This window comes from Eurosta solidaginis, chromosome 5, assembly GCF_040869045.1.
Source record: "Eurosta solidaginis isolate ZX-2024a chromosome 5, ASM4086904v1, whole genome shotgun sequence".
Classification (NCBI taxonomy): Eukaryota; Metazoa; Arthropoda; class Insecta; order Diptera; family Tephritidae; genus Eurosta; species Eurosta solidaginis.
In genome coordinates, this window is record NC_090323.1 from 110,573,077 (window position 1) to 110,590,402 (window position 17,326).

The window sequence follows — 17,326 nt, forward strand, 5'->3', positions numbered from 1 at the left end:
TTTGTATACTTCATTTTCAATTTCACTTGGATTATCTTGCGGTATTCTTGATTGCGGTGGCGGGCCTTAGCGGTCCGGCCGTATTCCGTTAGCTGGGTCCCGTTAGTATGTGGCGTCGGTGCCTTGACGCGCCTTATGACGGCGTCTCTCTCTGCTGCGGTGCTCTGTCGCGCCTTACGTCGGCGTCTACTTGTATTGCTGAGGCGATGCTCTGTCGCCGTGTTCCGTTAGACGGATCCCGTTAGTATGTGGCGTCGGTGCCTTGACGCGCCTTACGTCGGCGTTTACTTGTATTACTCTGCTGCACTTTGCGTCGGCGTCTATTTGTATTGCTGGTTGCTGGGTGATTCTCTGCCACGCCTTGCGTCGGCGTCTACTCGTATTTGCTGGGCGATACTCTGTCGCGCCCTACGTCGGCATTTACTTGTATTACTCTGCTGCGCCTTGCGTCGGCGTCTATTTGTATTGCTGGTTGCTGGGTGATTCTCTGCCACGCCTTGCGTCGGCGTCTACTCGTATTTGCTGGGCGATACTCTGTCGCGCCCTACGTCGGCGTTTACTTGTATTACTCTGCTGCGCCTTGCGTCGGCGTCTATTTGTATTGCTGGTTGCTGGGTGATTCTCTGCCACGCCTTGCGTCGGCGTCTACTCGTATTTGCTGGGCGATACTCTTTCGCGCCCTACGTCGGCGTTTACTTGTATTACTCTGCTGCGCCTTGCGTCGGCGTCTATTTGTATTGCTGAGGTGAGCGGGTGTCACCTGTCGCGGTTGCGCGTTACTGTGGCGGGGCCTTTGGTCTCTGGGGGTGATGCGTAGAGAAGATCAACCGCAATCACCATTCCACGACTCGCTCCTATGAAGTGGATTCCTATTGCATAGAGAAGTCAACTGCAATAGGTATATACTTCGCTAGTAGGTCTGGTCACGACCACAGCTCCGTGCTGACTGACTGCTTTGCTGCTGTGTCGCTCCTTTTATGGCTGTTGTGTTTGGTGTTGCTAGCTCAAATGGTTGCGTGCGCTCGTTGTGTTGCTGAGATTTGTTGGTTGGCCGTATTGCTGTTAAATGTTGCGACCGCTCGTTGTGTTGCTGATACTTGTTGGTTGATCGTGTTGCTAGAGCCTTTTGTGGCCACTTGTTTTGTTAATGTCGTGTCAAATATGTTGTGGGGTCGTTTTGTGTTGGCCAAATTAATGAGGATTTATTTGGTCCTCACAGTACATACAAACTTATACCCTAATAAAAAGACAAATAAAATGTTCAATAATGGAAAATCATGAGTTCAATATTAAGATAACCTTTATTTAACAATCTGCCCCTGATCGGGTGCCCGAGAGGCCCGTTTTGCAGAAGAGAAGAAAAGGGGGGCGGTACTACAAGTGCCCATCGACGCCTTTTTGTAGACGAGAAAAAAGGGGGTTTGGATTGGGCGGTACTACAGGTGTCCAACTGCTACTTTTTTTAGACGAGAAAAAAGAGGGGGTGGGGGATTGGGGAGCAGTCGCTCGATTAGAAATCTATGGGACTCTTTAAAACGGCTCGGGTGAAGTCTAGACTCATTAGAAATATAGGGGACATTTAAAAATTTTCGCCCCCCCCCCCCCCCCCCCCCATATAACGATCCTCTCCTGAACGGCAAAGCTCTGCTAAAAGCAAAAAGCTCTAAGCTTTTTCTTATACATCGGCCAGAACACGCCACCTAGCGGAAGATCAGCCAGAACACAAACCGAAAAAACGGATGCGCTGCTTAGCGGAATTGTTTTGCTGTATATATATGTGTGTCGGTGTCTATATACTTTTCCTTGCACATTTTTCCTTGCACCATTTGAGTTAGAACCCCCATGTTCGGCCTGGGTGCGCCTGAAACCGGCAGTGGGAAGGGATGGTTCACTAAAAATAGACAGAGAAGAAAAAGAGAACGCAAAGAGGATTTCCTCGTTATAATAGAGTATTTAATTAAATTGAAAGGAAATATACAATGCAAAGGTGACCAGTGATATTTTACCTGTATAACAAAGTACGGCGTTGATCCTTGGACGATGCGTATCGTTAGGCGGTTGATCGAGAAAGAGGCCGGTTATGCCGTTGATGACAACCGCTAAGCCGCGAAAAAAGTCCTCTGGTATTAAGAAGGGGAAAAAGCCACACACACAACCACCCTTACGTATACGTGCATAGGTGCTGACAACCTGCATACACACACACACATGAATGTGTGTGAACCGCATGCATGTGCTGTGACGTGAGTGTGGGTGGCTGGAAATATTATTAAAACGTTAGGGAGGGGCGCCGTCAATCAAGTGAAAGTTAGGCATTGGGCCTAAACATGCCGCCCCCTTGCGGTACGCAACCTCACAGTCCTCCAAGGATCACCGACCGTAAAGAAGAGGAAAAAATAAAAACTTATAACTAACTTAATCTAACGACGGCCAGTCCGCCGGCTTGGCAGCACGCACGATGAGTTGCATAACGTGCAGGCATGAGTGTTGATGCCTCGGTCATTCGCCACTCTTCCCGTCCTGGTTAGAGGTTGACGAGCAATGGTTGCCTAAAGCTAGGGAGAAAGAAAAGCAGTAAGAAGATATATGTATGTGTTGATATTTCTTGCCGTTTAAACAAAAAGACTCCATTTATTTAAAAACGTACTATTTAAATGTATGAACTTAAACAATAGGCTAATATGTTGAAGATTCCAGGCTGGTTACGTATGAAACAAAAGATTTTTATTTTTGTTGTTGAGGCCTAGAGCTCGTTTATATTTAAAAAGTTACAAAAGATTTTTTTTCTTTTCACTCCATAAATAAAAATATAAATAAATAAACGTGTAATATATTCTAATTTACGAATTAGGCTTCTGGCCGTAATGAATATATAATAATAATAATAATAAAAAGTAACCCCTAAGGTGTCGTAGCACCCACCCGATTACAGGGTTTTAATGTTGAATTGGGTTTAACCGAATGAGGTTAGGAAGATGCAAGAACCTTTTCATTTAGCTCCTGCCGGAAGGTCAGATCGGCTGGGTTCCCGAGAGCACCCACCCGAATATTGTGCTCTGCGCGAGCAGGGGTCCGAACGAGGGCGGCAAAACTCCTGGTGTTATCACATCGGCATATATGTACGTCGGCGCCAAGAACCAGCCGGATCGGTGTGGAGGCATAAAACTGCGGGTCTGTCAGGCGGATATGCTCGCAGGGAGCCGCCGTGCTGGAGTCGATACTGTGCGATGGACTGACGCGCTGAAATTCGCTGATGCACACCGCGTGGGTCGTCACAGTCTTGCTGTTGCCGTATTTCCCGCGGAATCGGATAAGCAGCCGAGCTCTCCGGCGGCGTGGGTGGTCGGCAGTGCTAGTTCCTGCGCCAGGCTGCGGTCGATCGTTGTGCGGGGGGAACATGCATCAATAAGTGCACGCACAAGTCGTAATCGCCCCCCGGCTTCCACCTTCACGACCGCAGTCGGCGTAAGACTAGCCATTGGCCGCAAAGTGGGACCCGAGGTAGTGTTGCTGATGGGATTACCGTTACGGAATGTCGTACGGAGAGGTAGCTGGCGCGGCCGTGGGGCCAGTCTACGCTCATGGTTGCTGTCGTTGTAAGTGGAATTACTCGTGCGATGTCGCTGGCGTGGCCGAATGGCCAGTCGACGTTCGTGGCTGATTGGATGACTTTGCGTGTGTCGTTTATTGAGTGAGCGGGAAGGCCGTGCTTCCGCGCCACTCTGGCTCCGTCTTTCATGGGCTAACAGGGGTCGGAACGGCCGTGGGTCCGATCCCCCGATGTACGGTTGTGGCGACTTTGTGGTTGCTTCCGCCTGGTGATTTTCTGGTGCGTCGCGATAAAAGGCTGACTCTGAAGCGTGAATGGATAGCACTTCATCCGTCTCTTCTCCTGCGTGGTGGGACCTACTCTCTCTGGATGCCCGTATCATTTCGCGCTCTTCCTCTTCCTCCTCTTCCACTTGCTGTGCCCAACTTTTATAGGGCTCTGGTTGTCGTGGAAGATCTTCCATCGGTAAATGTAGTGTGGTGTGGTGTGGCCGACCACATCGTCGACACCTGCCGTCGCTGGAACAATTCTTAGCGCGATGTACCATCGACAAACAATTTTGGCAATAGTTAAGGCGTATGATCTCGCGCAACCGCTGCAGAGGGGTCTTCGCCCGGTAGACAGTACACGAGCGAATGGGGTGTTGAGCGTCACATAGAGGGCACGGCTTGGGGTAGCGACCGGCCTGGCGCTCGGTTCTTTGGCGCAACGATGCGTAGCGAGTCATTCTATGCAGAGTGTGAAAGAAAACAAAAAGAAACTCATTTACTTATAATGCCTGTGTCACACGTTCGGTGGCGAGTAGACCCTCATTTGATTATCGAGGTTAGGAAATTTTATTAGCTCGTGTGTAGGGGGAAATCATCTGTTGCTGCAAAAAATATATTTGGCGCACATTATGTTCATGGCCTCTTTCCCTGCACGTCATGTGCCTGGGTCTTTAGTGCCTTATTTTGTTTAGTTTTTGTCACCCGGTAGCGTTTTAGTTAGCCACGGGCACACTAGTGCTGCAGAAAAATTAGCATTTACGATTTTCGGTTCGCACATTCTGGTACCGAACCGGGTAGAAAGTGTATAGCGTGGGTTCTTTTGAGTCGCTGTTATTTGTGTTGTTGGTGCTAAGAACCAACAATTTTCCTGTCCGCCACAAAAAAAAAATGTTTGGAACGCGAAATTTTATACTATATAAAGGAAAAAATAAAAAATCTTCGTTTTGGAAGAGGGGGGAGATTTATCAAATGTATAATTTTTTTTTATTTGTTTGTATTTCCCTCCGCTTATTTGTTCAACCTTCCCCCAAGTAGGCTTGTAGTCCTGTTAAATTGATGGCCTTTATCAAATGGCACGATTCCCGAAGGGTATTTTGCTCCGGTACCGATTTTTCCGGAAACGGGTTTTGGGTACCCGTTTGCATCTTTTTACGCATCCCTAATATAATGTGCATTTAAAACTCAGCATATATATGTACATCCGTTGGTAGAAGTATATAGGCAGTTAGTGCACGGACTTTACCGCATTGGTAGATTGACCAACCTTTTTGACCCATTTTTCATTTTCTACTACTTTTACGACTTCTGCCACCAAAACTTAGATTCTACCAATATTTCGGTATTTTCGCACTGAAAACGTATACTGCGACATTTTAAAGTATTGAATTGCCGAGCCCACCCAACTAACGTTAGGAGGTGATACTGACCAAATCAGTCAATTTTGAAAAATTTGTGGACAACTTAACAGGAAATACATTTTTTGATGAGACGAATAGCGTTTTTTTTTTTTTTTTGAATAATTTGAAGGAAAACAAAAGTTTTACGTAAACGATAACATGCCGAAATCGGTTAGTTTTTGGCAGTATGTTTGGTATTTTGGAATATTGTTGTTGTGATTAGACGTTTTGGTGCATGTTTGTCAGTATCTCACACTCATGATACAGGAAAAAAGTGAGTACCGTATAGGCATAAGCTATGTAGGTATATACAAATGTACATGTAATTTTGTCTTGTTTACGTGTTTTAAAGTGTCATTTCCATGAAATGCGCGTTATTTGTTTTACAATAAATTATTAATTGTTTGGTACAAATATGAACTAGATACAGTTCTTGGTAAAAAATCTACCAACTACTACTATTTTCATTTTTTTTTCAACCAACATTTCTCTTAAAAAGTCCGCGCACGGGTCTAAGCATACCAACGGCAAAGACAAAAAAACGCACATTCATACATACCCGTGTATAGAAGGTAAAATTCCTATGAATTGAAACAACGGAAAAAGTATGAAGTGATTTTCCGTTCTTTCATTTAATTTTTTACTACGGCGTGGTTTGGAGTAATAACTCAACAAAAATAAAAAATTATGGGCAAGCCAAGAGGTCTTCGCACAGCCAGGAAGCATGTGAATCATATCCGCGATCAGCGTTGGGCTGATAAAGATAACAAAAAAGGCGGTTTAGGAACAATATGGAAGGCGAATCCTTTTGGTGGAGTATGTCACGTCAAACAGCCTGACTCTGCCATTCGTAAGTGCGTGAGCGTGCAACTCATCAAGAATGGTAAGTTATTGCTTGTGCTGAGTGTTATCATGTTAACAGATTTCTTAAGATTTTCAATAGGCAATCTGGATAGTAGCAGCGTAATAAAAATTCTCACAAATATTTTAACCTATAAAAAGTAAGAAAACTAAATTACGAAGCTAATAAGCTAAAAATAGGACAATATAATAAGAAAGTTCGTCATCCAATCATAGTAGAAAGTGTTGCAGAAGAAACCTATAAACTAACCTCAAAATGTAGAGGAGAAAAATGAGTCTAGTCTGGACTTGGATTGCTACATTTCTGTATGCAGAAATTGTTGTAGTACTCCTTTTAGTCTTTACCTGTAGTAAGTCCAAGTAAGTGGAATCGGCTATTTAATCAAAGTTTCTTGCAATGCTGGCACAGCAAGCGCATCTTTATTTCTTTCTTATTATTGGCGTCCTAATATTATTCCTTTTGGATGCCGTACGTGAAATGCGAAAATGTGCAACACATGCATCGGCTGATCATGAACACTTAAATGTTGAAATGCAGCATAGCATGCGTTTATTCCGTGCGCAGCGTAATTTCTACATTTCTGGATTTTCAATTTTCCTTGTACTCGTAATACGCCGTTTGGTGACATTCATTTCTGCACAGGCTACACTATTGGCACAAAGTGAAGCTTCAATGAAACAAGCGCAAAGTGTCACAGCGACAGCAAGAACACTGATGGCTGAAAAGAGCACTGGTAAGGGAAAGGAAGTTGGTGTAGGATAGGTTCTGTTGCAACACATTGTTGTTGTTGTTGCTGTGTGTAGTTATGATATACGAAATAGGTATTGTAAAGATTTTGTTTGAACCCAGAAATTTGTTTTAATATATTTGTGTTTGGCAAAATATTCTTTTTTATTTGTGGCACATTTGAAATTTAATTTGTAGATATTTCACTACAAATGTTGCCTTGATTTTTCAATTTGTTTGGGTTTTGCTTCTGACATGAACCTAATATCGTTATATAATTGCACGTTTCAACTTCTCAAAGTTAAGTTTAGATATTGTGAAAAGGTACCGGTACTTTATATGCATTATAAAAAATCTCGGCAACGGATAGATGAGTCCGCATTATTTAATTTTTTGTATTGTTAATAAAAAATGTCTTGTATTCGCAATTATTTTAACTTAGCAATACGTTTAAGAAACTTCTCACTTCATTAGGTGTACATACGTGGCAAAGTAGCAATTTGAAGCAAAATGTTAAAATAACTTAATTCGAGTTTAGAAAATAAATTTTTCATCGAAACCTTGTTCATTCGCTGTTAACAATTTATAGTCGATTTTTATTAATAACTCAAATTATCAGTTAAAGCTCTTAAAACGCCTTAAACTAATTTAACATATTATATTACATTTTTATCACTTTTTTTTTTTTGGTTAGCAATAATTTTAAAGTTATGAAGTTATTCATTGAATAGCCCAAACTTCATAACTTCGAATATAAACGCTTTCTTGCACCAAACAAGAACTGCAGACATTCTGGTAAACGTCCAAGTCAGCTTACACTGTGGAAACATCGATTTTGTTTTCGCTTTTATTATTGTACTTATATGACTAATAAAGCATTAACAATTACCGAAATAAATCTTTATTATAAAATGTCAGTGTTCCTATAATGCGTATTATGACTTTACTCTATATATTTACTCAGTATAAGTAATATGATTTTTGTTTGTTTGTTTAAATTCATCTATCTGGTATAGAACCATTTCCGTGTGCAGCATGCTAACGCACAGGTGTAAATCACATTCACCCACGCACAAGATTATACATGTAATTTTTTCTTCCTGTTTCATTCAAATTAATTTTAACTAGTTTTTTTGACAGATATGCATGATTGCAGATTGCCACGACAACTGTCGCGGATCGCACTTGATTTCCTTGATTCGAAGCCTAACTTTTTGACACGCTTCTAGAAAGCCAACCATGGATGATGTAAAAGTGATTCTTTAGAGCGATCACCATAATCATAAGTCAATTCTTCTCCCGGTTCAATATCATCTTTTGCTAATAAAATTAAATGTGGACGCTGTTTTACAACCACAACTTTTGTGATAAGATTGCCATTGCGTGAGTGATTCACTAGGCGTCCCAATTCCCCAGTATCCTCAGTCGCATCAATGCAATACTGTTGATTTTTATGTTTAAAATAATACATATAGCAGCCCGAGTTTTCGTCTAAAGCATAACGTTTCTCACGCTCGCTAGCTTCTGTCATAGATATAAGATCACCAATGTATTCCACAACGAATTCACCATGTTCAAAATGTCGATCGGCAACAATACCACGTTCTTTGCCCTCGAAGTATGCTACTTTCATACCATCAGCTTGCTCTTCTAATATAGCTTTTTCGAGTGAACGCATCATTTCTTCTTTAACGACAGTTTTAGTTTTACGGACACTACGTCGAACTGGGAAGAACTCTGTAAGGTCGCGATTATTATTTGTTGCGGCCAAGGGTTGTCCATTTTGTAATTTCGATTTGTGCGGTTGAAGTTTAACCACATGATTTTTAATACCAATCGGTTTTTGCTCTTCTTTGCCTTTGGTGTGTTTTTTTTCCGTATCTTCTTGAGTTGCTACAACTATTGGTGTTGATGGTGGCGCTGCGGGTGCGGTTGCTATTTCTACAGGCGGATTGATTGTGCATTCATCGTTAAGATAACATTTCGGTTCATTTTTAATGTCAGGTAGTAGTCCTGCCTTCGTTGTACGGCAGTGATCCTCAACCATTAAATTATAAAGTAGGTTTGTTTTTTTTTTTTTACATCGCTGTTTGTTCTTCAATCTCATGACGAAAGGGGTCACTGTTGTGAATACATTTAATATGTATTATGAATTCGTAATATTATTGTCATTACTAGAATAAAGATTAGCATTTATAACGCGTTCTGTGGCAGACCATGGATCTGCCTTAGGGTTCTGGTGTCCTCGCTCGGGGTGAGCGAGTGAATTTTGGGTTTGATTTGTAAGAATTAAAAATAAGTGTTTTGTGGCAGATGGGGGATCTGCTTGAAGGCTTTTCTGGTATCCTCGTCATGGGAGAACGAGTGAGTGGGGCGATTTTTTTTTTTTTTGAAAGGAGGTATGTGGAGGAACGGAGGGATGGTTAAGAGGAGCTCGTGGTCCTCTCACAGTCTGTCTCCGTGGGAAGAAGGATCAGTTTGACCAAAGGTCGTCTGACTTGACCCTTCTCGGTTCTGAGGTCGACAACACGTGCTCGGTTATCTTCGCCGGGGTGTACGTTGACGACTCTACCTAGCCTCCACTCGTTGGGAGATAAGTTGTCCTCTTTGAGGACAGCGAGGTCTCCCACTTTTATATTTTCTTTGGGATGTTTCCACTTCACTCGTTTTTGAAGTTCGGATAGATATTCCACCTTCCATCGTTTGCAGAAAGTGTGATGGAGGGCTTTGAGTTTCTGCCATCGATTGATCATCGAGGCAGAGCTCTCACTGGCATCTGGTTCTGGTGGAGCCAGCAGGTGGCTGCCGGTTAGGAAATGTCCTGGGGTTAGTGGTTCCAGATCCGTTGGGTCATTTGACCCTGGACTAAGAGAGCGCGAATTGAGGCACGCCTCAATCCGGCACAAAAGTGTTTGGAACTCCTCCATAGTATACTTATGTGGAGACGCGACCTTTTTGAAGTGGCTTTTGAAGCTCTTCACTCCCGCTTCCCACAGGCCGCCCATATGTGGAGCGGCGGCGGGAATAAAATGCCAAGTTAATCCTTGTTGGCTGTACCTGGAGACTGTTTTGTCTCAGCTTTCTGCCAGGAAGGCTTTGAATTCCGATCGTAGAGATCTGGAAGCTCCGACAAAGTTCGTACCATTGTCGGAGTAGATGTTTTTCGGACATCCTCTTCTCGCGATAAATCGCGAAAAGGCTGCGAGGAAGCATGGGGTGGTTAGGTCACTAGTGGCTTCTAGGTGGATGGCCTTAGTGGAGAAACAGACAAATAGGCATACGTAGCCTTTTGACAGTCGACATCCCCTACCGCGGTAGCTTTTGATGTCGAAAGGCCCCGCAAAGTCTACCCCGGTATTGGTGAACGCGCGGGTAAAAGTAGTCCGTTCGCAGGGAAGGGTCCCCATAAGTTGGGACTGTGCCTGCTTTCGGTGAATAATGCAGGTTTTGCAATTGTGGATGATGGCTCTGATCATTGTCTTAACATTCGTAATCCAATACTGGGTTCGAATAAGGCGGAGCATGAGCTGGTTCTCGCCATGAAGGGAATCATGATGAATCATCAAGGCGAGACAGCCTGCAATGGTAAAGCAAGATGATCGGATGCCGCTCGTTGTATGACATGTCTTTTGAAGCCCTTAGACGCCCTCCTGTTCTGTAATATCATCTTTGTCGATGTATGGATTGAGTGACAGGATTTCACTCTTCCAACCAATAGGTTCCCTATTTTTAAATTTTAAATATTCTGTACCGTAAAATTGTTTCTGGCAGACTTGTATTAATGCTTGAGTTGTTGCCTTAATCTCATCGGCTGAGATTATGCACAACTTTTCTTGTAACACGGCTTTAGTTTTAGGATGCATTCTTTTATAGAATCTTCTAACATAAGACAGGACTTTCAAAGCTCGTGATAAATCTGAAAATCGATCAAGAATATCTATATGATCTACCCTTGTCGTGGCATATGATTGTGCCCTCTTCTCCTCAACGGACGTTTTGTATTTGGTCTCTTGTGCTGGCCAGTGGGAATTGTCTTCTTGCAGCCAAGAAGGTCCCTGCCACCACAACGAATTTTCGACCAAATCTGATGCAAGTAGCCCTCTGCTTCCTAGATCCGCTGGATTAGATTCCGAGTTCACGTGAAGCCAGTCCTTGCTACCGACCATATCGAGGATCTTGGTGATTCGATGTGCGACGAAAGTGGACCAGGAACAGGGCGGCTTCCTTATCCATGCGAGCACTATGGTTGAATCCGTCCATAGACGCAGTTTTACGGGTCCCATTCTGATGTTCCTAAAAATGGATTCGGTTATTTCTGCTAGCAGAACTGCTCCACAGAGTTCTAGACGTGGAAGTGATATAGTCTTCACTGGGGCTACTAGGGTTTTGGCTAGCAAGAGATTTGTGAAAATTTTATCGTCCCTATTTACGCGCATGTAGATTGCTGCTGCATATGCCTTTTCCGATGCATCGCAAAAACCGTGTATTTCGATGTCGTCCTCGGGCGTAAAATTTACCCATCGCGGTATCATAATGTTGTCTATCTCGTGATACTGTTCGGTGAAATTTTTCCAACGTTCCAATGTACTAGTCGATACTGGTTCGTCCCAAGCTGTGCCCTCTAACCATATACTCTGCATGAGTATTTTTGCCACGATGACCATTAGTGCAAGCCATCCTAAGGGGTCGAAAAGTTTGGCGACTGCCGATAGAACGCTTTAGAGTAAAAATACCAGCCCAGCCGTAAATAAACACTATTGAAATTCGAAGCTTTATTATTTATTTTTATATTGCAGACTTTTTGTCTCGGTAGCGACAACAACAGAGGTTTATTTTCCAACTGTCTGTCAAAACGACAACAAAAGGATTTATTTTTGTACTTTTGCCTCGGCAGTAATAACAGAAAAAGGGGACCACTCGCCACCTACACAGTTTAATGGTTGAATTGTAAAAAAGAAAAGTGCGTGCGATATTGTTTTTCGGAATTAAAAATAAGTGGAAAAAAGTGTAAAAAAAGTGTTTTAAGTGACGTGAGCGCCTGCTTGATTAAATTGTACTTGATTTTGTGTCTGTGATTTACAAATCAACAACAACAAAAAAATGGTTAAATATCGTGAGGATGTTTGAAAGTGAGGTTATGTTATCCTCTTCCTTATGTTGTGTCTGGAAAACCTTACCACTGGTGGGGGGATAAACCAGATAATCACAAGGACCGAAATAAGTTAACAAATCAAGTGGTTTAACTTTTAAAAATGGAAAAATGGTGCCCACTAAATAATTTCACCTTTTACACTTCTTCTCGATTTCAATATTTCGCGCACAATACGGGTCTTTTCTTTATTTTTCTTTAATAACACTTAAAAAAATGGCAAGAAATATAACACTTACATCTCTTTCTGCTGTGGCTCCGGTGGCTCTGCTGATATGTGTTGTTTTAGTAGGCAAAATGTGCTGTGGCTCTGGTATTTAGATATAAAAAAACTCCTTTCTGTGTTTTTGGCTGCTGGGGCGAATCCTTTGTGGCAATTTTTTGCAAAATTTGATAGTAGGCAAATGTGCTGTGTTGTGGACTGTATAACAAAAGGCGCTTTTAGTTCCTGGTGAGGAGGACCAATGTTCGGCCTGGGTGCGTCTGAAACCGGCAGTGGGTAGGCGCACACGGGTCGATCTCGGAAGGGATGGTTCACTCAAAATAGACAGAAAAGAAAAAGAGAACGCAAAAAGGATTTCCTCGTTATAATAAAATATTTAATTAAATTGAAAGGAAATATACAATGCAAAGGTGACCAGTGATATTTTACCTGTATAACAAAGTACGGCGTTGATCCTTGGACGATGCGTATCGTTAGGCGGTTGATCGAGAAAGAGGCCGGTTATGCCGTTGATGACAACCGCTAAGCCGCGAAAAAAGTCCTCTGGTATTAAGGAGGGGAAAAAGCCACACACACAACCACCCTTCCGTATACGTGCATAGGTGCTGACAACCTGCACACACACACACACACATGCATGTGTGTGAACCGCAGTGGGAGCGCAGAGAAATGCGCATGCGAAGCAGTGGCGATTAAATGGACACTCAGAGCAAATAGCGGGAACCTGGACGCAGGGACAACAGTAGGCTCTTAAAAAATGAGAAATATGGAACGCCACCCTGAGGTAATGCGAAAGTGGTGCCGGGGTGGGCGACGGTTCCAGAACGGGGCTGTTTTTTAGTCTACGGACACACGGTTGCTGCGACGGCAGCATTTATGGTGCATTAGGCATTTTTCAGCCTCCCCGCACAAAAAAAAAAAAAAAAAAAAAAAAACCGCATGCATGTGCATGCATGCACCGAACTTTGGCGTGAGTGTGGGTGGCTGGAAATATTATTAAAACGTTAGGGAGGGGCGCCGTCAATCAAGTGAAAGTTGGGCATTGGGCCTAAACACCCCATTTACATACTACTTATAATAAACAACAAAACGAACTCGAGCACTAGTGCGTCAGGAGTTCAGGTGCTACCTCCAATTTTGACCAGAACTACGAATCGGTGCATGGCATTAAACCTTACCTTGTACACGGAATGACAATGGACAACATAAAACTGCTTTTAAATACCTTAAGGACAAGACCAACTGGGTTGCACTTTCTGAAGAATCAGGGTTATTGCTACTTATGCTATTCTTTTGGTGCATTTGGAGGAAGATGACAGAAAAGACACTCTTACCTGAAATAAACATTGCAAATCGGCTAAGTCGAAGAAGCCAAAAAAGATAGAAGGAGACGGAGAAAGAGATAGAATGAGACGAAGATGGAGATCAAGCGAAAAAGACGGAGGGAGGAGTGAATAAAAAGAATAGGAAAAAGTGTAGAGGGGTAGGGCAGAGTTAGACGGAAAAAGCTTATTAAAATTTATGCAGATAGGCCAAATTTAGGGCATAATAACGTCTGCCGGGTCTGCTAGCATATTATATATTTTTACTTATCAATATTTGATTTCCTTAAAAATAGATTTCAAAAACATATCAAACACTAACCGCAAAATGAACTGGAATGAAAAATTTGAAATGGGTAATTCCGGCCTATAGGATAAGGGATTGTTATGACAGTTAGTGAAATCGATAACTAAGTTATTCAGGTCGAGTATCTTCATGCGCCGAATTATTCATTTCAAACATTTTTTTAGTTATACACTATGAAAGTATCACAATTTTATTACATTCCAAAACTTGTAAATTTCACGAATGACAAATATCAGCTATGCCAACTATTAGTTAGTTTAATTAAATGTCAACTAACTTCCCTAGGCGCCATCTGTTGGTAAGTAGTTAAATGGTTAGATGTTGTTTTCAAATTGAACATATGCCTCTAGTAATCAACGGTAGCAAATTACCATGGTGAGATATCTTTTTGCTATGGTGGGAAATCTTTCTAATAATAATCTGTTATTCATTTCATATTTGCCAAAAATAAGCATTTAAATATATTTTGCAAGAATTTGCCACGGTGCCTTGATATTGCATTTCAATTTTATTAGCGTGTGAATCATGTGTGAGATTTTTTTACGAAGATCTTTTTCTTTAATGCTCTCCTATAAAGCTTTAATAGAATATGAGTAAGTAGAGTACTATTTCGCCTAACTACCCCAACCCTAAATGGCAACCCTACTCAAAAATGTCCCTATTGTAATGCGGAGTTAAATACCTTTCGTTTGATACCCATATCGGCATATCTCATGCAATTTTTTTTTAATTTCAAATAGGTGGCAACCCTATTAAATTTCGAATAGTTGGCAACCCCAAATGGTAACCCTACTTAAAAATGTCCATATTGTAATGCGGAGTGAAATACCTTTCATTTCATACCCATATAGGCATATCTCATGCAATTTTTTTAATTTCGAATAGGTGGCAACCCTAAATGGCAACCCTAATCATAAATGCCCCCGTTGTAATGCGAAGTGTAATACCTTTCGTTTGATACCCATATCGGCATATCTCATGCAATTTTTTTTAATTTCGAATAGGTGGCAACCTTGTGAAACATTCTGAGTGGCTACACCTAAGTAGAAAGTTTTTGAAGTTTATACATTATCTCTGTGCCAAAGTTCACTTAAATCGGTTGAGCCGTTCCTGGGATCGTTCGGCTATACAAATATACAAGAATTGATCTTTTAAAGTTATATAATATATCAAATTGCAGTGATTATTGGAATCTTGATACAGACAACGAAGAGGTCATGCATTTGAAAATTCGATCTACATGTAATTAAATATAGCGGTTGGAAGTGCCGAGAGGGCCTAGAAGGGACATTAAATATAACCTCGCCAAGCAGAAATGGACTGTTTATCATCCCTCTTAATAACTTTGCCATGAATAAAACACCAAGCATCTCCCTACGGTTCTGTAGTGAAGGCAGCTGTAAAAGTTTTAACCGGCTACAGTAGGGCGGTAGATTCCCTAATGGATCCCAGGGCAAATGATTTAAAGCAAAAATTGCTTTTGGACCGATTCCAATACACTGTGAATTTGATAACGCGGGTTCCAGATAATGGAAGTATATTCCAATATAGGTCTTACTAACGATAAAAAAAGAGTTTTAGTGACATAGGAGTCATTGAATTCTTTTGACCACCTTTTTACGAAAACCAAAGTCACTCTAGTCTATTCACACACGATTCGGTATGTAATTTGAAGTCCAGTTTAGGGTCCATTATAACGCCAAGATCAGTAAAGTTTGCGACTTGCTTAATGATATAATCGCCCATCAAGTACTGATGGGATTAAAAGATTTCCTCGTAAAACACATAAACTTCGGTAAGTTTATTGACATGACGTTTATATCACACCACCCAACTAGGTTATTCATATCTGATTGAAGAAATGCCCTATCTTCAGATGAGCGAATGGGCATAACCAGTTTGACATCATCAGCGGCATGCAGCGCTTCAAAGCATTTGAGAGATCATAAATGAAGAGCAAGAACAACACTGGACCAAGGTGACTGCCCTGGGGAACTCCAGAAGATATATTGATGAATTCAGACAAGCAATTGTTAAACACAATGGTTTGCTTTCTTCCTTCCAAGTACGCAGAAACCCAAGAGAGAAGCAGTGATGGAAAACCCAATCGATCGAGTTTTACTAGGAGTAACGAATGGGGAAACTTTATCAAACGCCTTACTGAAATCAGTGTAAATGACATCAACTTCGCGGTTCGTCTTAAAATTATTGGATATAAGGGTTGTGAACTCCAGCAAGTTAGACACAGTGGACTTACCCTTGCAAAAGCCATGTTGTGACAGGCCCGCTGCTGAAGATACTGTAAAAGCCATTTGCTTTATGACAATTGATTCGAATAGTTTTGGAATAGCACAAAGTTCCCACTTTTATAATAAAGTGGTATTATAAATGACTACTTCCACTTCTTAGGAAATATCCCTTGCCTCAAAGAGGCATTAAATAAGCAGGTAAGGGGTTGACAAAGAAATTGAGCGCAAGTTCTTAGCACAACAGATGGTACTTTATCAGGTCCACTGGAGTAGGAAATTTTCAGACTTTCCAGATGCCTTAGTACCTCATCTGTATGAATATATGGGATTTCTACTGAGTTAAGCAAAGGTAACATATATTGATAATCCACCAGAGGGGAGTCAGGAATAGTCGAATAATTAGATTTAAAAAGTCAGCAAATAGATTAGCAATCTCGGAGTAATTACTAGAAATATGATCGTTATACTTCACTACAGAAGGATACCCTTTAATTTTTCTATTGTAGTTGACGAAGTAATGAAATGATTTTGGATTGGAAGAGATCCGATGCTTAATCTTCATCATATAATTCTTATAGCATCTCTTCTGTATCCTGTTGTACTTAAGGCGCACGGTGGAATATGCAGCATATAGATTGTTTTCTGTGATTTAAAAATAAATTAACAAATTTCAATATTAACTTACCACAGTTTAGCTTACTCTTTAAATAGGGCGCCTGGAGCCAATGTGAATATTTGCTGCACACCTTTTAGCTGACGTTGGCGATTTGCAACGTATTCGAATGTTAATTGCCAAATCCCACGCATATTCATTAATCGTTGGCAATAAGTTTACTTTATAGCCAATTTCCACTTCATTATTAGCTTAACTCATGTTAAATTCGCCCACAAACCCATACCGATACATAAACTAGAACCAGCGTCGATATATATATTGTGTATGAGAACACAAAGGTGCGCACATTTATGTATATCTTCTATTCACCGACCCGCACACATACTTAAGGCGGTAACACAATGACATTTTTCATATAGATGAGTTTAACACAAGCTTATGCATTCCAATAACATCGCCACAATCAACCAAGATTTTGCGTTTGTAAATATGAAGGAACTGCAGACTTGGCAATTGAAGTTCATTACGCCTTACACATTCACATACAAAATTTCGCGAAGCACTGTTGTAAACATTCTCCCTATACAACAAAAATACTTGCCAACATATTTTTTGTCGTATTCATTTCTTGTATTGCAGTTTTTACTTGAAAATTT

General features: G+C 41.4%; 1 protein-coding gene and 1 pseudogene across 1 annotated transcript; one reads left to right on the plus strand and one right to left on the minus strand.

Annotated features, from left to right (window-relative positions):
• Window positions 1-6,348: 6,348 nt before the first annotated feature.
• On the plus strand, window positions 6,349-6,840 carry LOC137254254 (B-cell receptor-associated protein 31 pseudogene; annotated as a pseudogene).
• A 1,114-nt stretch (window positions 6,841-7,954) lies between these two features.
• LOC137233632 (histone-lysine N-methyltransferase Set8-like) lies at window positions 7,955-8,490 on the minus strand. The gene has a single exon (XM_067756824.1). It carries the CDS (start codon window positions 8,483-8,485, stop codon window positions 8,030-8,032), a length of 456 nt encoding a protein of 151 aa, XP_067612925.1. The 5' UTR covers window positions 8,486-8,490; the 3' UTR covers window positions 7,955-8,029.
• Between the last annotated feature and the right edge of the window lie 8,836 nt (window positions 8,491-17,326).